Here is a 27,854-nt window from a genome sequence, read left to right on the forward strand (position 1 = left end):
TTATTGGGCAGCAGTTCCCCACTGCATCAAGATGGTCACTGATACGCAATGGAATCAGAGAGAACCGTCCAGTTTTCCAGACTGACAGGCTTCCTACAGGTGCAAGGAGCAATTGATATAATGCAAGTAGCATTCAAACCCCCATATGACAACCCCCTCCATTTTATGGGCAAGTAATGTGTAACTAGTGTGCAGTGCCAACCATGGTATCCTGCATTGAATGTCCGATACCAAAGAAGCCATTATGAGGTTTTCATCAGGCAATAATCTACCACACCAGCTCTCTTGACTCAAAGTCATGTTTCAGAATGGTTGCTTTGGTGATCAGGGCTGTCTCCTGCAGTCATGACTAATGACGCCAATGAATCTTCCACAGAAAAATGGAGACAACAGATAATAGTGAGGCCTATGCAACTACTAGAAGTGTCACCTCCCTCCATATAGCCTGAAAGAGCCTTTTCTGGATTTTCCTACTCTCTATGCCCAAGAGTCTATCCCTTCTGGCCCTGGCTTCAGCCAGAAACTCCTCCACTGATGCATCTGAACATCTGACCCCTTGGAGACTGCTGCTCCTCGAGAGATCTGGCACTCTCGGTTGCTGGTAAAAAGACAAGCCCCTTTAACTGGCCTTTTAGAGGCTGCGCTAATACTGAATATCCCTCCTTCCCAGTGGCCCACCCTGCATAGCAAATGAGGGTGGAATACCTGGCAGGTTAGCAACAGAGTCATATAGGTGGAGAAAGAAAGAACTTGCATTTATATAGTGTCTTTTATGACCTCTGGATGTCCCAAAGTGCTTTACAGTCAATCAAAGTACTTTAAGTGTAGTCACTGTTGTAATGGAGGAAAGCCTGGCTGATAATTTGTTCACACAAGGCCCCACATGCAACAATGAGACAAATAGCCAATTAAACTGTTTTAATGATGTTGGCCAGGATGCTGGGAGAAATCCCCTGCTATTCTTCGATTAGCGCCATAGGATCTTTTATGTCCACCTTAGAGGACAGATGGGGTGTCGATTTAATACAGGCAGTAGTCTTATCCTACTGCTAATTGGAGGAAAATCTAGCCCTTTATGTCTGAAAGAGTATAAAATGGCTCACTGGCTTTAAACAGTGGATAGCTGAGCCTTATTGAAGAGAAAGATTTGCCAAGCACTTCTAGTAAAAGCAGTGCACACTCAGAATGGTGGGAAGTCACTTTTTTATATTGCATGTGCATTTAAAGCTTGTTCGGATTGACCTGTTTTGGTGATGTGGCAGATATTTCACTGATTTTTACTGTATAGCAGGCACTTAAAATATGTTTTGCTTGAATTAAAAATACAGGCCTAAAAATTTGGTTGCTTTGCGCCTCCCGTTAGAGGGCGTTAATGGGGCGCAAAGCAACGTGCGCAGTGCTCCGGCTGTGATCTTCGGTAGCGCCCCCTGACTTACCACCGGACGCTGTGTCCGACGGAGTCAGGGGGGCCTACCTGTGGCCGGGGCAGCACAAATTAAAAGGGAGGTGCCGGGCAGCCATTTTTGTTGTTGGCCAGCTGCCAGCACCTGCCCCCCTCTGATGTCCCCGGTCCCCTCTACAGCACTCCCGTGGAGTACCGGCTGCGCTCCGTGAGCCCGGCACCAAGATCCCTGGTGGTCCAGCTGGGCCCCAGGTCGCGTTGCGCTGGGCCCCTCCCCTTTAATAAGGGGAGGAAGGCCTGTGTGACGTAGCGCCGCGATATTCACTCGCAGCACCCCAAGAGGGAGGTGGAGCACTTCCAGTAGCAGTCCCACAGTCTGTGTGTGTATGTGTGTCCATATGTCGGGTCCTCCCTTCTTTCCCGTCAAGCACCAGTTTTAATGTTTGAACTGTCCATGTCCCAGAATTTCACCACAAAATCCATAAAATAATTTTTGGATATAAAGACATACTGGATACACTCCACAAATTTATTCCAGAGTTTTGCTTGTGCGTGGAAACACACCATCTTATTAAATCTAAGCTCGGCACCACGGGAAGGACTGTTCGCCAGCCTAAAATAAAAACAGAAAATGCTGGAATCGCACAGCATGTTTATCAGCAACTAGAAGAGAAAAATAGATTCATGCGTTTTATGTGATCCTTCTGCAGAATTCCAGTTCTGATGTAAGATGTGGACCTGAAAGATAACCTGCCATTTCTCTTTCCTTTACTGATGGCCCTATTGTGGATTTCCAGAATTTTGTTTTTATTAAATAGCCAGGATTTCTTTATATCTCTGTTAAATAGCCCAAATGTGAGATTATGAATGTATCTGAACCCGTATTTTATTGCCATGTAATTTTCCTTCTGTTAGGCTTTGTGAAGCTTGGACGATGCCAGTTTCAACGCGTGGTTTACAACAGATGGCTATATACTTGGGAATAGTGTCTGGAGGAGGGTGTGCAGTAATGTATTACCTTATGCAGCGTAAGTACACACAAACACAACTTGTTAAACCTATTTCTAATTCCAAGACCTCTTTTCCCACTTACATGCAGTAAGTATCCAGTAGACAAATACTGTACTCGTCACACGCACTGTCTATTACTTGAACCCACCCTCCATCCTATTTGAAAATGGCCAAAACTAGATTGTAAATAATGGAAATTCTTAAACTGGTTAGAAACCAAACTTATTATTTCAATCTATTGTGATGCTATGATTGTGGTCATTTTCTTCCTGTTAACATTTCTATTTGTTGTGTCACTGAGAACTGGTATTTCCTGGTTAAAGCCCAGGATCTTTGCTCTCGTATCGATTTGTAAAAGTGTCGTGTGGCACGGCATGCTCGCCTGCCAGATGGTGTACTGCAGAGTGAGAGAATGCAGCTTCATATTCACAATGTGCCCACATGATCAGTTATTGACCTCCGCTGTGGTGCCATGGCGAGGATAGGTGGCTTTTTAACGGAGTAAATTAGATGGAGATTTAATGCTCTTGCACACCTCTTAGGATCAGGGAGTGCAAGACTGCTAATGTGCAGCCTGAAGACTGACAAGTCCATGTATGTCTGAAACATACCCCGCCACTTTTGTCTGTTACTGGCCAATACAATATAATATTGGACTTTTAGACCGTGGAATGTGGTGGTGCTTATTGGGAGCTAACCTCACCAATTTCCTTCCCATGACGTTTACCCCTCCCACTACCATCCCACTAGCCTCAGCCAGCAGATCAACTATCATCCTCCTCTCTGCATTTTTCTCCAAAATGTCCGCTCACTTAAACTAGTGGAAAATCCAGAACAAGGGTGCACAATCTTAAAATTAGAGCTAGGCCATTTAAGTGTGAAATCAGGAAGCACTTCATCACACAAAGGGTAGTGGAAACCTGGAACTTACTCTGCCAAAAGGCTGGGGATGCTGGGTCAATTGGAATTTTAAAGACCGAGATCGGTAGATATTTGTTAGGTTAAGGGTATCAGGGGATATGGAACAAAGGTAGGTAATTGGAGTTGAGGTAAAGATCAGCAATGATCTAATTAAATGGTGGAACAGGCTCAAGGGTTTGAACAGCCTACTCCTATTCAGATAGCACTTGCCATCCACAACCTTATTGTGGAAGATTATATGGACATCCTGGCATTAACTGAAACTTGGCTCAAAGATAGCCACACATTCCCTTTACTGGACGCCCACACCTAGTTATACTTTCCACCACCAGCCCTATTTAAATCACGGCAGGTGGCTGTTCCTTATCACCAACTCGCACCTTGTCCTTTCTTTCTACTCCTCCAGCACCTTCTCCTTCGAACACCTTGCATTGTTGCACCCTTCGCACTTCTCCTTGCTCTCTACCTCGCCCAAGTCACATCCTGAGTTCTGCTCCAAGAAATCCTCCCTTCTTTATTTCACGGAGTGACTCATGATCCTTGGCAATTTCAACCATTACCTCAGATCGCCTTGCCCACTTTCCTCTGAATTCACCATCATCTCTTAAGCTCTCCTTTCATGTCCTGTAGACGCTAGCCCTGTGGCCTTGATCAAGGACAAGGCTAACTCTGGCCACTTCCTCACCACCCACAGTTCTTCTCTTTCAACCCCACTTCTTTCAGTATCTGGCCATAGAAAAAACCCAAAGCGCCTCCAACCATGTTTGCTAATTCCCAGCTGCCGAGCTTTTGTTCCTCCATCCTTCGTCATGATACTTCTGTAGCTGGTAATTTTCTTAATCACTCCCTTATCTCTACTTTTGATGCCTTTGTTCCCTTCACTGTCTCCTATCCTTTCCCTGATGATACAGCCCCTGTCTTCACTGTCTCCTATCCTGCTCCTTTCCCTGATACAGCCCCTGTCTTCACTGTCTCCTATCCTGCTCCTTTCCCTGATACAGCCCCTGTCTTCACTGTCTCCTATCCTGCTCCTTTCCCTGATACAGCTCCTGTCTTCACTGTCTCCTATCCTGCTCCTTTCCCTGATACAGTCCCTGTCTTCACTGTCTCCTATCCTGCTCCTTTCCCTGATACAGCCCCTGTCTTCACTGTCTCCTATCCTGCTCCTTTCCCTGATACAGCCCCTGTCTTCACTGTCTCCTATCCTGCTCCTTTCCCTGATACAGCTCCTGTCTTCACTGTCTCCTATCCTGCTCCTTTCCCTGATACAGTCCCTGTCTTCACTGTCTCCTATCCTGCTCCTTTCCCTGATACAGCCCCTGTCTTCACTGTCTCCTATCCTGCTCCTTTCCCTGATGATACAGTCCCTGTCATCACTGTCTCCTATCCTGCTCCTTTCCCTGATACAGCTCCTGTCTTCACTGTCTCCTATCCTGCTCCTTTTCCTGATACAGCCCCTGTCTTCACTGTCTCCTATCCTGCTCCTTTCCCTGATACAGCCCCTGTCTTCACTGTCTCCTATCCTGCTCCTTTCCCTGATACAGCCCCTGTCTTCACTGTCTCCTATCCTGCTCCTTTCCCTGATACAGCTCCTGTCTTCACTGTCTCCTATCCTGCTCCTTTCCCTGATACAGCCCCTGTCTTCACTGTCTCCTATCCTGCTCCTTTCCCTGATACAGCCCCTGTCTTCACTGTCTCCTATCCTGCTCCTTTCCCTGATACAGCTCCTGTCTTCACTGTCTCCTATCCTGCTCCTTTCCCTGATACAGTCCCTGTCTTCACTGTCTCCTATCCTGCTCCTTTCCCTGATACAGCCCCTGTCTTCACTGTCTCCTATCCTGCTCCTTTCCCTGATGATACAGTCCCTGTCATCACTGTCTCCTATCCTGCTCCTTTCCCTGATACAGCTCCTGTCTTCACTGTCTCCTATCCTGCTCCTTTTCCTGATACAGCCCCTGTCTTCACTGTCTCCTATCCTGCTCCTTTCCCTGATACAGCCCCTGTCTTCACTGTCTCCTATCCTGCTCCTTTCCCTGATACAGCCCCTGTCTTCACTGTCTCCTATCCTGCTCCTTTCCCTGATACAGCTCCTGTCTTCACTGTCTCCTATCCTGCTCCTTTCCCTGATACAGCCCCTGTCTTCACTGTCTCCTATCCTGCTCCTTTCCCTGATACAGCCCCTGTCTTCACTGTCTCCTATCCTGCTCCTTTCCCTGATACAGTCCCTGTCATCACTGTCTCCTATCCTGCTCCTTTCCCTGATGATACAGCTCCTGTCTTCACTGTCTCCTATCCTGCTCCTTTTCCTGATACAGCCCCTGTCTTCACTGTCTCCTATCCTGCTCCTTTCCCTGATGATACAGCCCCTGTGTCTCCTATCCTGCTCCTTTCCCTGATACAGCCCCTGTCTTATTGTCCAATCTGGTTTACTACAGAAAGCTCTACTGGACCTTACTGTCCTCTGCCAAAACTGCCCACTACTCTAGGATTATTCTGGAAAGCAAAGATAACCCGAGACTCCTTCTCTCTATTATTATCTGCCTCCTTAAACCCTTCTCCCTGCCTCCTCCACTCTCACCTATAACAATGTGAGGACTTCATGGATTTCTTTGTCTCAAAGATCAAGACTATCTACTCAGCTGCTTCCACCTTCCGCTTGTCACCCAAGTCAAACCCCCGAGTTCCCCTTCCACTCTAGCTCTGAATTGCCGTCACTCTAGTTTTTCCTATCTCCCACATGCCCTCTCCAAGCTCATCTCGTCCACAAGACCTGCCTCCTGCTCCCCCAATCTGATTCTCACTAACTTCCTAACCACCCAACCTCCCTTCCTAGCCCCATGTTAGCTGACATTGTAAACGGTGCCCCTTCCTCAGGCATTGCACACTTTCCCCTTCCAAATTGCTGCCATCACTCTTCAAAACACACATCCTTGATCTGTCTGTTCTTGCTAACTGCTGCCCCTTCTGCAACCTCCATTTCCTTTCCAAGGTCCTGTTGTTATGTCACAGGTCCATGCCCTTCTCTCCCTGTTTGAATCCCTCTAATCCAGCCTCCACCCCTCCAACAGCACTGAAGTGGCCTGCTGTAGTTTGCAGCATTTCTGCTACTGCATGGACAGTCTAATCCTGCATACCTTCGTACATATGTGATGGCATTGGAAGGGGCTTGTGGGAGGACCTGAATGTGCTGGTGATTTTAGGGACAGTCATCATCTGTACCCATTCAGCCATAACACTACTACTATTGGGCACTGCCTCACAATGGGCATGGTCTGCATGAAACTAGACCTAGTGGTCCCAAGGAGATCACTGAAGTCCTTCCTCTTTGTCTGTAATCGACCCTCAACATTGTTGAGGCTGAAAGAAGCGACCTTTTCCCATCTGGCACACCAACCTTCTGTGTGAGTAACTGTGTAAGAAGTGTCCATTGGCCTTGGGCCTCTGCCATGGTGAGGTCTATTGAAGGTGTCTCTGGAGTTGTCACATGCTCCATGGTAGACTGTAGTTTGTAAATCTGTCCTGCACGGTATTGCATATGCAGCTATTGGACTCCTCCACCTGAGCTGTCATTTGCAGCACGCAGTTTTATGGCCTCATGTCCTGCATTTAAAAGAAGAATATTTGCAGGCAATGTGCGATCCAGGCTCACCAGCTGAGTCTCAATGTAAACTGACCCTCTAGACAGCAAGTTCCTCCTCATGTGCTAACTGCTCCTGCTCACTCATGTTGTGTATCTTGCCCAGTGCACACCCTTCTGACTCACATTCTAACTGCCTTGGGGTGCATGTCTCCGCGCTGGTCCTTGAGAGGGATAATTTGAATGTTGGCACGGCTGGATGGACTGCGGCCTAACTATCCATCCTCTAATACATCTAGCGATAAAAAAGAAGAGAAAGGCAGGTTACAATGGTGTCCTGATAAGCAGCCTTTACATGTAGCTCACAGTAAGAGGACTGATATGGTGTACAGCTTCAGTATATGCTTTGTTGGTACTTAGTAAACAATAGAATATGAAGCAAAGGGCAGCAGGAATGATCAATGAGCTCTGACCTGTCAGCTACTCTTGCCTCCCTGTCCCAAGCATCCTTGATGGCCTCCTTCCTAAAGATTTCAAGAGCTTCTTCCTCATATTGGGTAAGAGGTCAGTTGTTAGGGGGGGCAGTGAGGGGGTGGGTCACCACCTGTGGTTGTTGGATTTTACCGAACATGTGTGATTTAAAACCTACCAAAATGTGATTTATTTCAAAGGTGAGCTATAAGGGACTCAAAAAAAATTCCAAATGAAAGATGGAAACAACAGTTCATTAGAAGATTAACTGAGTGATTACAGTCAGTGATTTGATATTTGATCTTGGCAAAAATGTTATTAGCTGGAACACAATGAAGGGATGTTCAACAGTTAAGAAGATATATAAAATGAGTGAAGCCTGGAAAGTTCTAGCAAAACAACAAAAGAAAATAAAAAATAATAAAGAGGAGACAAGTAATGTTTGAACCATGTGAGTAGCTGAAATCTTGAGATGTTTGCATTTGATTTCCAGAATGATTTTGATGCTGGACTAGGGCTCTGTACAGTGTTTGCTAAACTAGAGCACGGATTTGGTGCAGATCTTTCTTATGAATATTTGGTTTTATAGAAAACTTTGCCAAGTCAGAATACTACAAGTTGGCAATCGAAGAACTCAACAAACATGACACAGCACTAGACGTCCTGGGAGCTCCTCCTCTGCAAGTCCGAAATATCAAACTCAGCGACAGGAACAATCGTGTGGATGGAATCAGTGCAAGGGTACAGTATTCATTTATTATTTCTTTGCTTAGCTCTGCTTTTGCACCCGAATTGTAGGTTCTTTGTATGTGGAGCAGGAATCCCATGAAGCCGTTTTCTTCTACCGTGTATACATTGTAGTTTTCATATACTTTGATTCAAGCCCTCACCTTACTCAGAGTTTCCCTGTTCCCATTCATGGTGCTACATTAGGGATTACACATTCCCTTTAAAGAATAATGAATGGGGCTCTGGGTGGATGTATAATTAGAATAAATCCATGCCAGTCTATGGAATCCAGATATACCCACGCTACTAAATAATTGTGCGGCATTGGTTTACAGATCAAAATCCCAGTATGTGGAACAAAATCAGCCGGATATCTCCACACCTATTCTGTCAAAGACAGTGTACAGAAAAGGTAACCTACATGCCTATATCCAACTAATTGAATGCTGAATTGTCTTTTAAAAAATCAGCTTGAGTTTATAAATGTGTTCATTTTTTGTTCTATTTAAAAGTGTTATGATGTATGAAAAAATTGAACATGAATATTTTAGCCATCAGCTTCAATCCATATTTGTACACATTGAGTTATCTAAGCTTCCTCAAATTGCCCTGGAAGACATAAATGTTTGATTTGAAGGAAGATACTGGCTGTATCCGAGAAGGGTGGCAGTTAACCGAATTGTTTCACTTTACTAAGGCAGGATTTAAGACACTCATTCTACTCCCCTTGGAAGAGTGAGTGGAGGACCTGAGTTATACTGGTGAGGGAAGATGTGATGGAGTTCTGCAGAAGTATATACCACGGGCTGTGATTTACGCTGCCTCCGAAACTGTCTTTGCTTTCTTCTGCTTGAAAGTTTGAGGCGACAGAGAAACAACTTGAAAGGAATCAGAGAAGGCAGTATAATTTTAAACCACAATTATGGGTGTTATGTAGCACTTAGAATAAAACCACTACAAGATCACCTCTGGCTGCAGTAAATCTGACTTCTGTGTCAGAATAAGAACAATCACAACATGGCAACGACCCGGTTCAAAGGTGTGATGTAACAGAGGAACTAAATAAATGTGGAATCCTGTGATATGATTGATTGGGGAAATGGAAGCATTTTGCTTATAATGGTGACCAGTCATTAGAAGTATTCAGTAAGAATTATTTGGGTGTGATAGAGATTTGGTTATGTTAGATTTGACTGAGATTTGAATGTATTTTGTGAAATAAAGTGCCAGTAGGAAGGACAAAACCCAGCAATGGGAACTGAAATGTGTTTTATATTTCAGTCAAATGTCTAAAACATTTCTGGTCAAATATATATATATCAAACTGCCAGAAATTATTATTTTTGTCTGAAGGGCTTAAATGTGTATTAGACTAAATAGTTTTCCATTTTGTATGATTCTTTTTGAAAATCTTGTCTGTGCAAAGCAAATTGTTTTGGACCAAACATCAGTCAACATGAAGGGCTCTGAGAATTGCCTTGATGGCTCGTTGGATAAGTTCACCGCATGGTGTCTGCACCTCAACTTGTCTTGAAAAAATGTATGCGGAAATTTTGTTTTTCTTGTCCATATTTCAATTCTTGTCGTGCCAAGAATTTTTTCAAAATCTTCTTTAAAAATAGCATTTAATTTCAGTCAATGACTATTTTTCTCAACACTGCACTGTATGATACTCAGCCAGAGGTCCCAGGTTTAATCCCCAGTCTAGAGTTAGCTGATTTCAGCCAAGGCAGTTTTAAGTTCTGACCGCGGTGCTCCTGGGTGGGGAAGGGAAAAGTTAGTCAGATTCCTACTCCCTATTCAACGGTTCCCACTGGAAAGTGTGCATGTGTGATGTCAGGGGAGGACAGGATTGAGCTTGGCTGTGGGGGCCCTCCATGGATAAATAGCCTGCTGACATTCACTCATAAAGAACAGCCACTTGGATGAGATACCAGAGGATTGGCAGCACCTGTGGCACTATGACCCAACAAAACTCATGCTTTTATGAGAGGAAGTTGGGAAGGAAAGGAATTTTGTTGAAGAATTGTCAGTTAATGTCTTCTTTACCTTTTGTTTTTCTTGCTTTTTGTTAGATGGTTTCTACAAGAAGCTGTGTTGCAATTGCTGGATGGCCAGCAAGTTTCAGTTTACCCCTCGACCAAGGATGAAGACCACCAATCTTAATACGTGTGCAAAGGCTTCGGAAAATGCCTCTAGGACATTATCAAACCTGTACAGTCCGGAGGTCACACAAGTTGTCTTTTTCTGATGCTATTTTAAAAAACAATTTAAAAACATTGTTTGGTGGAGCTTAAGCTCACACAATTGTACCAAAATATGGTTCACCCAACAATTTCAGTAAAAGAATTGTGTGAAGATCACGTTTTCCAGTCAGTTTGATGTAAGGATAGATGGATCTTGTCCTGTGCCCCCAAGCCATATACATACACCACCCCCCCCCCCCCAGCAACAGATGATAATTCTTGTGAAGTGCTGAAGTTACTTTAATCAGTAATCCCAACTATAGGTTAAACTGACTTGAGATTCATAATTATTGTGAAAATGAGAAAGTACTTCAGCCTGTTAACATTGAGTGAATGCAAAGAATACACGGCTTAAAAATATGCATTTGCAGAGAATGTCAGATTGCCTACCTGCAATTCAACTTCCAAATAGGAAATTGTTTTCATCCTACAGGCCCCAAACATCAGAACATGGTACTTTAAGATCTTTGGTGTGCTTGCAGCAGGTGCTATTCCTGTCGCCATATATAATGCCTTGTTGTGAGCTATATCCTTAGTTGCTGACTGGAGGGGTAGCAGAAACATTTGAGTATTAAATAACATTCAAATTTAATAAAGTTTCAGGCAGCATCAGATTCAAAGAGGAGAAAACATGGGACGTCTTCATGTGGAGGTGAACTACACATGTAGAATGAGATTTTCCTAGTCTACATAGATAATCCAACTTTCATTCAACTCCAGATATAAACATAGAAGATAGGAGCAGGAGCTATGTTAATAAAGGATGGAATCACTGCAATAATGAGAAATTATATTGGGTCAAAGGATCAGGATAGTGAAACAGTTTGGGTGGAGATAAGGAATAATAAGGGGAAAAAGTCACTAGTGGGCGTAGTCTATAGGTCTCCGAACAGTTGCAACTCTGTTGGTCGGAGTATAAATCAGGAAATAGTTGGGGCTTGTAATAAGGGAACAGCTATAATCATGGGGGATTTTAACTTTCATATTGACTGGACAAATCAAATTGAGCAGGGCAGCCTTGAGGAAGAGTTCATAGAGTGCATTAGGGACAGGTTCCTTGAGCAGTATGAACCTACCAGGGGGCAGGCAATCTTAGATCTGGTCCTGTGTAATGAGACAGGATTAATAAAAAATGTCCTAGTAAAGGATCCCCTTGGAATGAGTGACCATAACATGGTTGAATTCCAAATTCAGTTGGAGGGTGAGAGAGTTGGATCTCAAACCAGCGTACTAAGCTTAAATAAAGGAGACTATGAAGGTATGAGAGCAGAGTTGACTAAAGTGGACTGGGAAAATAGATTAAAGTGTAAGACGGTACATGAGCAGTGGTGTACATTCAAGGAGATATATCACAACTTTCAAGAAAAATATATTCCACTGAGGAAAAAGGGGCATAAAAGAAATGACAGCCATCCGTGGCTAAGTAAAGTAATAAAGGATAGTATCCGACTGAAAACAAGGGCATATAAAGTAGCCAAATCTAGTGGAAGGATAGAAGATTGGGAAGCATTTAAAAGCCAGCAAAGAATAACTAAAAGATTAATTAAGAAAGGGAAGATAGATTATGAAAGTAAACTAGCAAAAAACATAAAAACAGATAGCAAGAGTTTCTACAGTTATATAAAAAGAAAAAGGGCGGCTAAAGTGAATGTTGGTCCCTTAGAGGACGAGACTGGGAAATTAGTGGTGGGGAACATGGAGATGGCAAAAACGCTGAACAAATATTTTGTATCAGCCTTTTACAGTAGAGGACACTAAAAATATCCCAACACTGGACAAACGGGGCTATAGGGGGGGGGAGGAGCTAAACACGATTAAAATCACTAAGGAGGTGTTACTTGGTAAGATAATGGGACTAAAGGCAGATAAATCCCCTGGACCTGATGGCTTACATCCTAGGGTCTTGAGAGAAGTGGCGGTGGGGATTGCGGATGCATTGGTGGTAATTTTCCAGAACTCCCTGGATTCAGGAAAGGTCCCAGCAGATTGGAAGACTGCTAATGTAACGCCCTTATTTAAAAAGGGAAGTAGACAAAAGGCTGGAAACTATAGACCAGTTAGCCTAACATCTGTGGTTGGTAAAATGTTGGAGTCCATTATTAAGGAAGCAGTAACAGGACATTTGGATAAGCATAATTTAATCGGACAAGAGTCAGCATGGTTTTATGAAGGGGAAGTCATGTTTGACAAATTTGCTCGAATTCTTTGAGGACGTAACAAACAGGGTGGATAAAGGGGAAGCAGTGGATGTGGTGTATTTGGACTTCCAAAAGGCATTTGACAAGGTGCCACACAAAAGATTACTGCACAAGATTAAAAAATCACAGGATTGGGGGTAATATACTGGCATGGGTGGAAGATTGGTTATCTAACAGAAAACAGAGAGTCGGGATAAATGGTTCATTCTCGGGTTGGCAATCAGTGACTAGTGGTGTTCCGCAGGGGTCAGTGCTGGGACCCCAACTCTTTACAATCTATATTAACGATTTGGAGGAAGGGACCGAGTGCAACATATCCAAGTTTGCCGACGATACAAAGATGGGAGGGAAAGCAGTGAGTGAGGAGGACATAAAAAACCTGCAAAAGGACGTAGACAGGCTAAGTGGGCAGAAATTTGGCAGATGGAATATAATGTTGGAAAGTGTGAGGTTATGCACTTTGGCAGAAAAAATCAAAGAGCAAGTTATTATCTAAATGGAGAGAAACTGCAAAGTGCTATAGTACAAAGGGATCTGGGGGTCCTGGTGCATGAAACACAGTAGGTTAGTATGCAGGTACAGCAGGTGATCAGAAAGGCCAATGGAATCTTGGCTTTTATTGCAAGGGGGATGGAGTATAAAAGCAGAGAAGTCTTGCTTCAGTTTTACAGGGTACTGGTGCGGCCACACCTGGAATACTGCGTACAGTTTTGGTTTCCATATTTAAGAAAAGATATACTTGCTCTCGAGGCAGTTCAGAGAAGGTTCACTCGGTTGATTCCGGAGATGAGGGGGTTGACTTATGAGGAAAGGTTGAGTAGGTTGGGCCTCTACTCATTGGAATTCAGAAGAATGAGAGGCGATCTTATCGAAACATATAAGATTGTGAAGGGGCTTGATCGGGTGGATGCGGTGAGGATTTTTCCACTGATAGGTGAGACTAGAACTAGGGGGCATAATCTTAGAATAAGGGGCTGCCCTTTCAAAACTGAGATGAGGAGAAACTTCTTCACTCAGAGGGTAGTAAATCTATGGAATTTGCTACCTCAAAGAGCTGTGGAAGCTGCGACATTAAATAAATTTAAAACCGAGATAGACAGTTTCCTAGATGATAAGGGAATTAGGGGTTACGGGAAGCGGGCAGGGAAGGGACGTGAGTCTAGGTTCGGATCAGCCATGATCCTATTGAATGGCGGAGCAGGCCCGAGGGGCCGTATGGCCTACTCCTGCTCCTACTTCTTATGTTCTTATGAGTAGGCCATTCGGCCCCTCGAGCCTGCTCCGTCATTCAATGCAATTATGGCTGATCATCCAAATTCAGTACCCTGTCCCTGCTTTCTCCCCATACCCCTTGATCCCTTTAGCCTTAAGAAATATATCCAACTTCTTGAATATATTTAATGAATTGGCCTCTACTGCCTTCTGTGGTAGAGAATTCCACAGGTTCACTACTCTCTGGGTGAAGAAATTCCTCCTCATTTCTGTCCTAAATGGCTTACCCCTTATCCTTAGACTGTGACCCCTGGTTCTGGACTCCCCGACCATCGGGAACATCTTTCCTGCATCTAGTCTGTTCAGTCCTGTCAGACACCCGATAGATTCTGCCAATAGAATTCTGAATACTCATTTGTGCAGATCAGTTTGGAGCACAGCACTACAGAAGCATTTGTTAGACCGAGCCGCCAAATTAAGATGCTAATGCTTAGTGAAAGCATACCAAGTTGCTCCATATAGCAGCCCAATGCCTCGTATTCTTGTGGAAGAGACCCATCAGTCTGGGTCAACTTGAGCAGTAGAGTGATAGCTGTTTCAGCCAAAATAGTTGCAATCTGATGTTAGTGGAGGCACTTGAACTAATTTCCCCATTTAAAAAAAAAATTCTCAGGATGTAGGCAACACTGGTGTCCATCATCTCTAGTTGCCCTGAGAAGGTAGTGGTGGGCGTTCTTGAACCGCTGCAGTCGTCCTTCTGATGGTGATCCCACAATGGTATTAGATAGGGAATTTCAGGATTTTGAGCCAGTAACAATGAAGGAGTGACAATATATATCCAAGTCAGGGTGGTGTTGAACTTCGGATGATGTTGACATTACTGCTTTCGTTCTTCTCGGTAGAGGTTACAGGGCTGGAAGGTCCTGTCAAAGTTAAGTCAGTACGTTTCTTTAGTGTATTCTGTAGATACTACAGCCACAGTACACCCTGGGTGAATAGAATACAGTGTTGGGGAGCTCTGTCTTGAATGATATAGAGAGATAGGTTGAACAAAGTACATGATGTCAGCTAACTTCTAGATATTGCTTGGCCGATGATGAGACAGTTACAGTTCTGAAAGAAAGTGTGCTGACAAACTGGGGTCTCTTGCTCTACAGTCAAGTGGGTAATCTGATCAGAGCTGAAGTATTGAGTACAGTAGTACTTGCAGCAATCTGTGTCAGTAGTATACGCCCAAGCATTGCTCAGAGAATTCGATATTTGTCACCTGGGATATTCTGGTGTTGGTTAGCTTCAATTGTTGCTGGAACTCTGCCTGGCCCTGAAACAAGGTTTACAGGCGAATCCTCTGTAGGTCACTCCTGAGAACAAACAGTGACCTGGAACTGAAGATCTGCTGCTCATGGTTTTTTGTTAAGGCAAATTGAGTTAGGATACAAGCCTTTTAAATTCACACAGACTTTACAGGGCTGGAAATTGTGCATTCGTGGTAGTCAATAGAGATGGGTCACATTTAAAACACACCTGGTGGCAAGGTGCCAGCAGCAACCCTATTCCAAGTTTAGTCAACAGAGGATCCACGGTAGAAGCCTTGATAAAATGTTACAGGATGGTGAGCACACACGAGCTGGCCGGTTGGGGGGAGATCATTTTGATTTAGGACGAGTGTAAAACGGCCAATATTGGTTCAGCCACCCATTATCCATCTTTCCCAATTTTCATTTCATTTGACTTGAATAAATAAACTCCTGAGGGAAAGAGATAAAATTGGGGGAGAACAGAAGGAATGCACCTTCTATACGGCTCTTCGGTGTTGAAATAGAGAAGCCTCTGATGCAAGCATGTTTTTAAAAAGGGTCAGTGCTCCAATTTTTCCCCATACGATAACACTTACCCGTTTAGATGTGGAATTGAACCAAGGAAGAAATGACAATTGTGCATTTAACCAGATGCAGGTGTGGACAATGAAGTAGGATTTCTTTTTAAAGAATTACGTATTAGCTTGAGTTAGTGAACACCACTGATAATGAAATGCATTATAGTGGATACCTATATATAGTCTAATCATCCATGATACTAAGGTATATGTCACACCTTCTGGTTTGTAGCAATGTTAGAAATCACATGCAATTTATGTGCCTGACTATATTAAAAACCAATCCCTCTAACAGTTGAAGTTTGGTCATTTACTCAGCAATGATGCTGGAGTACAAAATCAACAAGCAAGCATCTAGATATATTTATTAAAGGAATTATGTACATCTTTATGACTAAAGGATACAAAAGCTGTGCTGTTTTTTCTATAGTGGAATAAGGTATACACAGTATCACAGGTAAAAGCATATGACAACTTTACTTGATCTACACATGCACAAAATCAAGGAGTTTAAACATTTTGAACTTGCGGGCTCAGCTTTTGAACCCATACCATTTCACCACTGAGGACAAGAGGTAACAGTAAAATCAATCCGTCCCATTATTACTGACCAGGAGATGCAAAATACAAAATAAGCATCAGAAGTTGCTAATGACTAAGATGGCCTCTCAAAGCTTTGCAATGAGATTAGTAAATAAATAGGAAACAAGATGAAATCAGCAACTTACTCAGGCTCCTTAACAAGAAGTGACTTAATGAAGTCTATGGCCTGTTGGGAGATGTTGTCAAAATCATCTTCTGTGAAGCTGAGATTTATCTGAGAAATGTTGAGGAAAGTTTCTTGTTTGTCATCGCCCAGGAAAGGAGATATCCTTGTCCGCATGACGTACACAAGTACACCTATACTCCTAAACAAAGAGGGAAGTCGTTGTAAGAAGCTGTTCCAACCAATTTAATTGCAGCACTGCTTTTAAAAAGGTCAGACCTGGATTAACTTACCACATATCTGTTGCTGTGCTGATTGGCTCATAATTTAAAATTTCAGGAGCTGAAAAAGGAAGAAATTAGTATACATTTAAAGGTGAATTTAGGTGAATGTTGAAAATAGACCAGCTGCTAGTGTAGCTGCAGCAATTGCTGGTTTGAAGGAAAATTTAGGAGCGCACAGAAATCATCAACTAGTGGTAGTTAGTAAACCACAATATTCATAATTCTGGTATATTAAAAAAAAATCAATCCTGCTTAAATATATTGGTCCTTTATTCTGATGCCAATTTAGTATGTAAATAATGAGTTAAAAGATATTTAAGGTTACTCAAAGTAGTGCTGCTAACTCAAAAAAGACAATGTGTAAATACTGGGTTTCTTAAATCTCAATAACTTTGCTAACCACGCCAGGCCAAGTCAGATTCAATGTACAGGCAGCTTGGTAGCTGACATTAAATTTAAACAGGATGATTTGAGGATTTGAATCCCCGCCTTGACTAATATTCAAACTATTTTTCACCGAGAGCCTGGCTGCACATTAGAATTAGTTCCAGCCTAGAGAACTGCAGCTCTGTGTGCTGGTCACCAAGCAGCACTGAAAACAGTGGAGAAAACCCTTCAGCCCAGAGCATAAGAAAGGACAGATGATACAAACCTCAGAAATGGAGTAAACAATGAGGAGGATAGTAACAGACTTCAGGAGGACAGACAGACTGGTGAAATGGGCAGACACATGGCAGATGAAATTTAACAGAGAAGTGTGAAGTGATGCATTTTGGTTGGAAGATTGAGGAGAGGTAATAGAAACTAAATAGTACAATTTTAGAGGGAGTACAGGAACAGAGTCCTGGGGGCGCACGTACACAAATCTTTGAAGGAGGCAGGACAAGTTGAGAAGGCTGTTAAAATGCATATGGGATCTTTGGTTTTATTAATAGAGTACAAAAGCAAGGAAGCTATGCTAAACCTTTATAAAACACTGGTTAGGCCTCGGCTGAAGTAGTGTGTTCAATTCTGGGCCCCACACTTCAGAAAGGATGTCAAAAGCTTAGAGAGGGTGCAGAAGAGATTTACCAGAATGGTACCAGGGATGAGGGACTTCAGTTATGTGGAGAGACTGGAGAAGCTGGGGCTGTTTACCTTAGAAAGGAGAAGGGTAAGAGGAGATTTGATGGTGTTCAAAATCATGAATGGTTTTGATAAGAGTAAATAAGGAGAAATGGTTTCCAGTGACAGAAGGGTCAGTAACCAGAAGAGACAGATTTAAGGTGATTGGCAAAAGAACCAGAGGTGACATGAGGAAATGTTTTTTTAACATGAGTTGTTGCCATCTGGAATGCACTGCCTGAAAGAGTGGTGGAAGCAGATGCAATAGTAACATTCAAACTGAAATTGGATAAATACTTGAAGGGAAAAATACAGGACTATGGGGAAAGAGCAGGGAAGTGGGATTAATTGGATAGCTTGACCAAAGAGTCAGCACAGGTACGATGGGCCGTATGGCCTCCTGTGCTGTATCATTCTATGATTCCATGACAAAGAGAAAAATGTGAATAACGATCAAGTAATGCTATAATTAACTATATAGCGAACAGCACAGTGCATGCGCGAAACCGGCACTTCCGTTGGCCCTATGGGTGAGTACACTGCTCACCCGTGGGGACCCGAATTTCTGGGCCAATATTTACAAGTTTGCTGATGACACAAAACTAGGTGGGATTATGAGTTGTGAGGAGGATGCAAAGAGGCTTTAAGGCGATTTAGACAAGTTGAGTGAGTGGGCAAATACATGGCAGATGCAGTATAACGTGGATCAATGTGAAGTTATCCACTTCGGTGGGAAAATCAGAAAGGCAGAGTATTATTTAAATGGTGATAGATTGGGAAATGTTGATGTAAAGAAGGACCTGGGTGTCCTTGTACACCAGTCACTGAAAGCAAACATGCAGGTGCAGCATGCAGTTAGGAAGGCAAATGGTATGTTGGCCTTCATTGCAAGCAGATTTGAGTACAGGAGCAAGGATGTCTTACTATAGTTATTATACAGTGCCTTGGTGAGATCACACCTGGAATACTGTGTGCAGTTTTGGTCTCCTTACCTAAGAAAGGATATACTTGCCATTAGGGTTGCAAAGGGGTGGAAAGTTTCCGGTAAATTTCCGGAAATTTTCCACGGGAAGTTTAGCTTGGGAATTTTGCCCAAAAAAGCACATGCTAGCATAATATTGTTTTTTTTGCATTTCTTTCTTTTTTTTTCCACAGGTCCTCTCTTAAAATTACTAACAGAGATGGAATCTTAATTATTAAGGAATTCCTTAATCAATATATGTTTATCTTCTTACTTGGCTTGTTTTAATAATTACAAGTTTTGTGTGTGACTGTGAACAAATGTGTCCTGATTGGTTGGATGAGTGGATGAGCGATTAGCTCCCTCTATTTGTAATATTTGCATATCGAATTGTGATTGGCCTGCAGGCATCTGTAAGACTGCTATAGTTTTTTTAAGATCCAGGTTAGGGGTCCTGAGGGAAGTAATTTTGTTTTCTGCTGATGTTGTGATGATGCAGTAAGTAAATCAGACTTTATACCAAATAAACCAGTTACTTGTTGAACTCTGTTGTCCTTCAATTTAAAATATACAAAATAATACACTATTGGTGATGTAGCGTCGTGTGTGTACAGGTCATGCTTCCATCACATGGAGCATCAGCAAAAATGTACTCACCCTGTTGCAATCGTGCTGATCGACCACAGTTCGACACAGATGAATGCCCTTTATTTCTCTGCATAGAACAATGCCACGTTTACCGTCGGATGTGTGGAAGCATTTTACCCCAGGCATTAAAGATGGAAAGACTGTGTACATGTGCAAACACTGTAGAAAGCCATATGTAAAGAATGCCACAAAGATGCAGCAGCATTTATCCAACGATCTTGGATCACAAAAGGTCTTTGCAGTAGTTACTGACAATGCTGCGAATATGAAGGCTGCTTGGGCGCAAGTGGAGGAGGCCTACCCTCATATTACGTCTATTGGGTGCGCAGCTCATGGGCTTAACCTGCTCCTCAAGGACATCATGGGTTTGAGAACCATGGAAGTACTGTACAAGAGAGCCAAGCAAGTTGTTAAGTATGTCAGGGGAAAACAGGTAGTTGCAGCAACCTACAACTCCAAGCAAATGACAAAGAACAAGAACACCACACTGAAGCTGCCCAACAACACTAGATGGGGTGGCGTTGTCATAATGTACAACAGCCTTCTGGAGGGTAAGGAGTCGCTGCAAGAAATGGCAATATCCCAGTCTGGGGATATGGAAACCACCATCAAGAAAATACTGCTGGATGATGTGTTTTGGGAGAGAGTGGTTAGCAGCCTTAAACTATTCTCACCAGTAGCATCTGCAATTGCTCAGATTGAAGGAGATGACGCTGTCTTGTCAGATGTTCTCGGGCTTTTTACTGATTTAAAAGAACAAATCAGCATTGCCCTACCCACATCCCTGCTGCTCAAAGCAGAGGAGAAGACAATTGTTCAATTCATACAGACGCGTCAAGAATTTTGTGTCAAGCCGATTCATGCTGCAGCATACATGCTGGACCCAAAGCATGTTGGGAGACCAATACTTTCTGGAGAACAGATCAACAGCGCTTACAGTGTGATTTCTACCCTCTCACACCATCTCAATCTGGATGTGGGCAAAGTTCTGGGAAGTCTGGCAAAGTTCTCTACCAAGCAAGGTCTTTGGAATGGGGATGGGATATGGGAATCATGCAAGCATATCAGTGCACATACCTGGTGGAAGGGACTTTGTGCATCTGAGGCCCTGTCACCTGTTGCATCGGTGATACTCCAAATCCCACCTTCATCAGCGGCCTCTGAACGAAACTGGTCACTTTTTGGGAATACGCATACAAAGGTGCGCAACAGGCTGACTAACAAGAGAGTGGAGAAACTGGTGGCTATCCGGGCGAACCTACAACTTATTGAGCCAGATACAGAAGTGTCCACCACACAGCTAGACACTGACACAGAGGAGGAAATGGACACGTCAGAGCCAGAGTCAGAGAATCAGGAGGAGCAATGAGGAGTAGAAGACTCAGAAGACTCATGAGTAGAAGACTCAAAGGGACAAAATAAGGACAAATTACAGGCTAAATAAGCTGACGCTCTTTTTATTTTATTTTAGATGAGTCTTTTTTGTGGGGGTTCAATAAAGTTCAAAATTATAACCTAAATAAAGTTTTGAAAGCCTGTTTTTATTTGTATGGAACAGTATGTCTATTTTGACGACAAAGATAATATAAGGGTCAGAGACAAAAACCATCAGTGTGCAAAAAAAACTCAAAATTCCCATAAATTCCCAAAATTCCCGAAAATTCCCATGGAAAGTTTCCTCTTTTAAAAATTCCCAGAATTTTGCAACCCTACTTGCCATAGAGGGAGTGCATCGAAGGTTCACCAGACTGATTCCTGGGATGGCAGGACTGTTGTATGAGGAGAGATTGGGTCGACTAGGCCTGTATTCATTAGAATTTAGAAGAATGAGGGGGGATCTCATTGAAACGTATAAAATTCTGACGGGCCTAGACAGACTGGATGCAGGGAGGATGTATCCCCTGGCTGGGGATCTAGAACGAGGGTGTTGCGTTTGCAAAGATAATCCAGAGACCATCAGTGAGTTCAGTTCATGCTGCTTTTAATATGGCTGCCATACACATACACTTCCAGGCACAAGCAATCGAATACCTATACACAATACAATGATCACCGCTATCAAACTCCATGTGCTCAGGCCAAGGCAATCGAGTACCTATCACCAAATGTCAGACATAACATTTCCTCCCCCTTCACAGAATTTCAAACATGAAATGTAGTGACAAAGTCCTGTAGGTGGCCAGAGCGAGAACGTGTACGAACAGGCCGAGGTGTGGACTGGTGAGGAGCAGGCTGAGGCACAACATCTGCTTGAGGGTTGGCTGGCTGAGCCACATGTGCATCCCGCCACTCTGGTGGTAAGGCTTGGGGGTTAGGTCCGTATAATCCCGCATCAGGGGGTGCTGGCACCTTCCGAAGGCGGCTGGCATGCCACCGAGAGCCGTCAGTGAGGCAGAAAGTGGCTGGTCCAAGTTGGCGGCTGATTTGGAGAGGGGAGGACCAGAATGACGCCATCTTATTATTGCGGTGAGGCCTGCGGACTCTGACCCAATCGGAGACTGAGATGTTGGGCGCCTTGGCCCTCTTCGACTGGTCGAAGCGGAGTTTCATCTTCTGCTGTTTAGCGACTGTGGCTTGAGCCGGTGGAGCAGGGCTCTGAGCTGGCGAGGGGCGGAGCCTGCCAAGGGGCAGCATAAGCTCATGGCCTAGCATGAGGGATGTGGGTGAGAGCCCTGCAGTGGAATGCTGGGAGGCTCTGTAGTGCAGCAGTGTGTGGAGGAGGGCCTTGTCAAACGCACACCCCTGGGATAGGTGTGCTCTGAGGCCATTTTTCAGAGTCTGGTTAAAACGCTCCACCCCCCCCCCCCCATTTGACTCGGGGTGGTAGTACGCTGTGCGAATGTGGCGGATGCCCTTGCTCTCAAGGTAAGAGGAGAGTTCCGAAGAGACCATTTGGGGGCCATTGTCTGTGGTGATGGCCTTTGGATGCCCCCAGCGGGAGAAGAGGGACTCAAGGATATCAATGATGACCCGAGAGGTGACGGAGGCCACGGCAGTGACCTCTGGCCATTTTGAGTGTAGGTCACCACTAGGAACCATTGATGGTGGGGGACACCATGGATCTCCCCGCAGACGTCCAGCTGCAGGTGCTCCCAGGGCTGAGAGGGCCAGGCAAGGGGTTGCAGGGGTGGGGGAGCTTGGTGGCCAGTCTTGCCACTTACAAGGCAGGCTGCACAGTCCTTGACCAGGGCCTCGATTTCCCTGTCGATACCCGGCCACCACACTAGGTCATAAAAAACCTGCAAGGGGACATAGACAGGCTAAGTAAGTGGGCAGAGATTTGGCAGATGGAATACAATACTGGAAAGTGTGAGGTTATGGACTTTGGCAGGAAAAATCGTAGAGCAAGTTATTATCTTAATGGCAAGAAACTGGAAAGTACTGAAGTACAAAGGGATCTGGGGGTCCTGGTGCACGAAACTCAAAAGGTTAGTATGCAGGTGCAGCAAGTGATTAAGAAGGCCAATGGAATGTTGGCTTTCATTGCTAGGGGGATAGAATATAAAAATAGGGAGGTATTGCTTCAGTTGTACAAGGTATTGGTGAGACCGCACCTGGAATACTGCGTACAGTTTTGGTGTCCATACTTAAGAAAGGACATACTTGCTCTCGAGTCAGTACAAAGAAGGTTCACTCGGTTAATCCCGGGGATGAGGGGATGGACATATGAGGAGAGGTTGAGTAGATTGGGACTCTACTCATTGGAGTTCAGAAGAATGAGAGGCGATCTTATTGAAACATATAAGATTGTGAAGGGGTTGGATCGGGTGGATGCGGGGAGGATGTTCCCGATGTTGGGTGAAACTAGAACTAGGGGGCATAGTCTTAGAATAAGGGGCTGCTCTTTCAAAACTGAGATGAGGAGGAACTACTTCACTCAGAGGGTGGTAGGTCCATGGAATATGCTGCCCCAAAAAGCTGTAGAAGTCACATCATTACATAAATTTAAAACAGAAATAGACAGTTTCCTAGAAATAAAGGGAATTAAGGGTTACGGGGAACGGGCAGGAATTTGGACATGAGTCTAGGTTCGGATCGGTCATGGCCCTGTGGGTAGCGGAGCGGGCCCAGGGGCCGTGTAGCCTGATCCTGCTCCTATTTCGTGTGTCTAATTCTGTTAGATTCAGGAGATGGTTCTGTGATAGTAGATTGGCAGTTAGGATCAGATCAGCCATGATCTTATTGAATGGCGGAGCAGGCTCGAGGGGCCGATTGGCCTACTCCTGCTCCTATTTCTTATGTTCTTATGTCTCGGCATCGTTGTTTGAGCTTCACTATGCCCAAGTGGCCCTCATGCGCCATGGATAAAACACGTGCACGAAGGGCACTTGGGACCACAGTGCAGAGCCCATGTGCAACACAGGAGTCATTCCAGCAGGAGAGCTCCTCTTTAACTCTGGAGTAGGCAGACAGTTCCTCAGGCACCTTGCGAGGCCAGCCATCTCTGATGAAGGTGCACAGCTGGGAGAGGGCCGGATCCTGTTCAGAGGCCTCTTTGAGCTCCTGGAGAGAGACTGTGGTTTGGAGAGGCGTGTGCAGCATTTGGACGATATCCTGTTCCACTTGTTCAGACCCGACGAGTGGGGCTGGGGCAGAGACAGTGCGGGAGAGCAGATCTGCAACAACATTGTCACGTCCTGGTGTGAACTGGAGACTGAAATTGTATTGGCGGAGGCGGTCAGACCAGCGGTGTAGACGCAGTGGTCTGTGGCCCGTGCCGGATGTCGACAGCAGGGCAGTGAGAGCCTGGTGATCGGTTTGCAGGTTGAAGGCACGGCCATACGTGTACAGGTGCCACAGCTCACATGCCCAGACGCACACCAGCGCCTCACGCTCGCCTACTGAGTACTTCTGTTCGGTGGGGCTAAGGGCTCGGGAGGCAAAGGCGATTGGTTTCTCCACTCCATTCTGTATCTGCGATAACACCGCCCCCACAGCTGCAGCGGACGCGTCGCAGGTGACGAGGGTGGGGCTGACAACGTCAAAGTGAGCCAACACTGGAGGCGACGTGAGCTGCGATTTGAGGAGGCGAACAGCTTCCGTACAGGCTTGTGACCACACCCAGGGCTCATCCTTTCGCAGGAGCTGGCGCAGTGGGGCTGTGGTGGCTGAGTACTGGGGCAAAAACTTCAGGTAGTACCCAGTCATGCCAAGGAAGGAGGCAACCTGTGCTGCAGAGCTGGGTTCTGGGATGCTGTGAATGGCATCCACGTTTGACTGGATTGGGGATATACCGTCAGCCGACAACCGAAACCCCAAAAATTCGATCTCTGAAACAGCAAAGACACACTTTTCGCCATTCAGTGTGAGCTTGTGTTTTGCTAGAGCTGTGAAAACTCTGTGAAGGCATTCGTCGTGAGTGGAGGTCGAGGGCCCATGCACGACGATGTCATCCAGGTAGATGGCCACCCCAGGAATGCCCGCGAGCACAGAGGCCATCACCTTTTGGAAGCAGCTGGGTGCAGAGCTAAGTCCAAATGGCATCCTGGTGTACCGAAAGATGCCAGCATGTGTCACAAAAGCAGTGAGGTCCCTGCTGCTGGGGTGGAGGGGAACCTGTAGATAGCCCTGTCGAAGGTCCAGTTTCGAGAACAGGATGGAACCATAGAACTGCGCTGTGAGTTCCTCTGACGTGGGATACTTGTCAGGGATTACGGCCATATTCACTGCTCGAAGATCGACACAGACACGTAGACCACCTGACTTTTTCGTTGCGACCACCAGGTTGGAGACCCATGGGGAGGCATCAACTGGTTCGATGATGGCGGCTTCCAGTAGCTGCTTTAGTTCAGCTGTGACCCCGTCACGGAGAGCAAGCGGGATGCGGCGCAGTGGCTGCATGACCGGGGTAACGGTGGAGTCAACCATGGGCTGGTGGGTGAAGGCAGTCAGGCAGCCCAGACCCTCGAAGAGTGCTGGCCATGTTTGGCGCCATGGTGAGGCGACGTGCAGAATCGCAGACCCGTCGGTGTCCAAGAGAGAAAAACCCAGGTCAGTGAAAAGATCCAGGCCCATCAGGTTAGCTCCTTGGCGTGCCACATGAAAACAAATATCTGGCAAAACTTTTGTTCCATAGCGTACTGTGAGGTTGACTGAGCCCACTAGTCCAATTTTCGAATTGCCATACCCGCAAAGGGTAGTGGAGGGCGCAGAGAGTGGCAGGGAGCTGAAAAAGCATTTGAATGTGTCCACATTCAGCAGTGAGATGCTGGCACCGGTATTCAACAACAGCGGGATGCACACATCATTCAGGTTAATTGTTCATGATTTGAAAGCCACTACTGACCCAGAGCTCACGTTGTGAATTGTAGGCCAACTGCTTGAGGACTGAGAGTGTTCATCTGTAGCAACAGGGGCAGAGCGGCAGACCTTGGCAAAGTGATTTTGTTTTCCACAATTGCGACAGGCTTGGCCGCGCGCGGGGCAATTCTGCGCTCTGGTAGCATGTGAACGAGATCCGCAGTTTCCACACTGTTGCCGCGGTAGCACACGTTGCTGCCGTCGCGCGAGCATTACCGTGTCAGAGCTGTCGGGGCCGAGGGTGCTGTCACTGGGTGTGTGTGCTAGTTTTGCTGCACATTCGGCTGCAGACTCCACTTGAAAGGCAATGTTGACTGCCTGTGACAACGACAGATCGTCGGACTCGAGTAACAGTCTTTCAAGCACTCTCACGTTGTTTGTGTGCTCTATTAGTTGATCACGCACCATCTCATCTTGTAATGCACCGAACTTGCACGAGCTAGCTAACCCCCTCAAATTAGCCACGTATTGATGCACTGACTCGCCGAGGAGTTGGTGACGCTGTCTAAAAATGAATCGCCGCAGGAGGGCACTTTGTGGGGCAGAGAAGTGTGTGCTCATCATATGTTTGGATTGAGTCTGCTGTGCATAATGTCCCAAGAACACGCTGGCCCTCCGCTCCCAAGCAATGGGATAACAGTGCCTTTTTCCGAGCCGTACTCACAGTTTCTAGTCCAAGAGCAATGAGGTAGGTTTCAAAGGACTGTAACCAGCGAACCCATGGGATCGGGGGCTCACCGGGTAGTGCAAGGAAGGGAGGAGGTGGTGGAAGAGAGATTTCAGCCATCCTTGTCGCCAAATGTTGCATTTGCAAAGATAATCCAGAGACCGTCAGTGAGTTCAGTTCATGCTGCTTTTAATATGCCTGCCACACACACACACACACACACACACACACACTTCCAGGCACAAGCAATCGAATACCTATACACAATACAATGATCACAGCACTATCAAACTCCATGTGCTCAGGCCAAGGCAATCGAGTACCTATCACCAAATGTCAGACAAAGCAGAGGGGTCACAGTCTCAGGATATGGGGTAGGACATTTAGGACTGAGATGAGGAGAAATTACTTCACTCAGAGGGTGGTGAACTTGTGGAATTCTCTACCACAGAAGGCTGTGTAGGCCAAGCCACTGAATATATTTAAGAAGGAGATAGATGGATTTCTAGATATAAAAGGCATCAAGGGGTATGGGGAGAGAGCGGGAATATGGTATTGAAATAGAGGATCAGCCATGATCATGTTGAATGGCGGAGCAAGCTCGAATGGCCTACTCCTGCTCCTATTTTTCTATGTTTCTATTTCTCTTAGCTCTTCGTTATTATTGACTCTTCTAGAAAGGCCAAAGTCAACTATCTTAATATCTCCCAGAGGTGCCTCATTCGTCAGAAGAATATTTTGTGGCTGGGATGGAAACAAAAGACAGAATCATCAGGCAGTGGTCATGAGACGATTACCTGTACTAACAGAAACACAACAACAAGTGGTATTCATTTTACAGCTGTATTTTAATTATACAATATCATAAAGTAGTTTAGCATAGCATGCTATAGCATAAGCCAAAATGAACTGAAAGTTGAAAGCAAGTTTAACTTTGTAGCATCACCACAATTTTCAGTCTCTGTGAAAAGCAGGCCCAAAAGGCCCAGCCATAGTTGATTCCAGTCAATATAAATGGAGAATATTGTTACATTATTCCTTCTGAGTGTGTCTTGCCAGGAGGATTTGGAAGCTTTATTGTATAAATACTCCTTGGAATCACTGCTGAATTAAAATATCTCTGCTATCTTTATTTTTCCCAAAATGCATTTGCAATACGGTCCTCTCGTCTCCTACCCCCATTCACCGTCCTCGGCCTCTTGCATTATTCCACGGAAGCTCAGCGTAAGCTTGAGGAACAGCACCTCATCTTTCGATTAGGCACTCTACAGCCCTCTGGACTAAACATAGAGTTCAACAATTTCAGATCATAACCTCGGCCCCTATCACATATATATATATATAATAATATATATATATTTTCTCTTTTTTAATCCACACTTTCTTCTGAGCTTTTTTCTTCCCTCCCACATGGCAGCTGTCCTTCATTCTTTCAGGACCATTCACACTTCGTCCAGAGCCATCCTTTGTTCCTTGAATATCTCTTAATGTCTCTTAATCTCTCCTGCTTTCTATCCTATCACTGACCTTCCCTTTTGTTC

The 27,854-nt window shown here is 44.9% G+C and overlaps 1 protein-coding gene across 1 annotated transcript in view; it reads left to right on the forward strand.

The window, feature by feature from the left end:
- Window positions 1-19,242, forward strand: part of coa1 (cytochrome C oxidase assembly factor 1) — a 64,011-nt gene extending 44,769 nt beyond the window's left edge. The window contains 5 exon segments of the mRNA XM_085988063.1: window positions 2,318-2,430; window positions 7,972-8,123; window positions 8,447-8,503; window positions 8,506-8,523; window positions 10,187-19,242. Coding sequence (XP_085844189.1) covers window positions 2,337-2,430; window positions 7,972-8,123; window positions 8,447-8,503; window positions 8,506-8,523; window positions 10,187-10,261 — 396 coding nt within the window. The 5' untranslated portion in view covers window positions 2,318-2,336 and the 3' untranslated portion in view covers window positions 10,262-19,242.
- Window positions 19,243-27,854: the final 8,612 nt, after the last annotated feature.

This window comes from Somniosus microcephalus, chromosome 5 (genome assembly GCF_052327205.1).
Source record: "Somniosus microcephalus isolate GS21.2 chromosome 5, FLI_Smic_1.0, whole genome shotgun sequence".
Taxonomy (NCBI): Eukaryota; Metazoa; Chordata; class Chondrichthyes; order Squaliformes; family Somniosidae; genus Somniosus; species Somniosus microcephalus.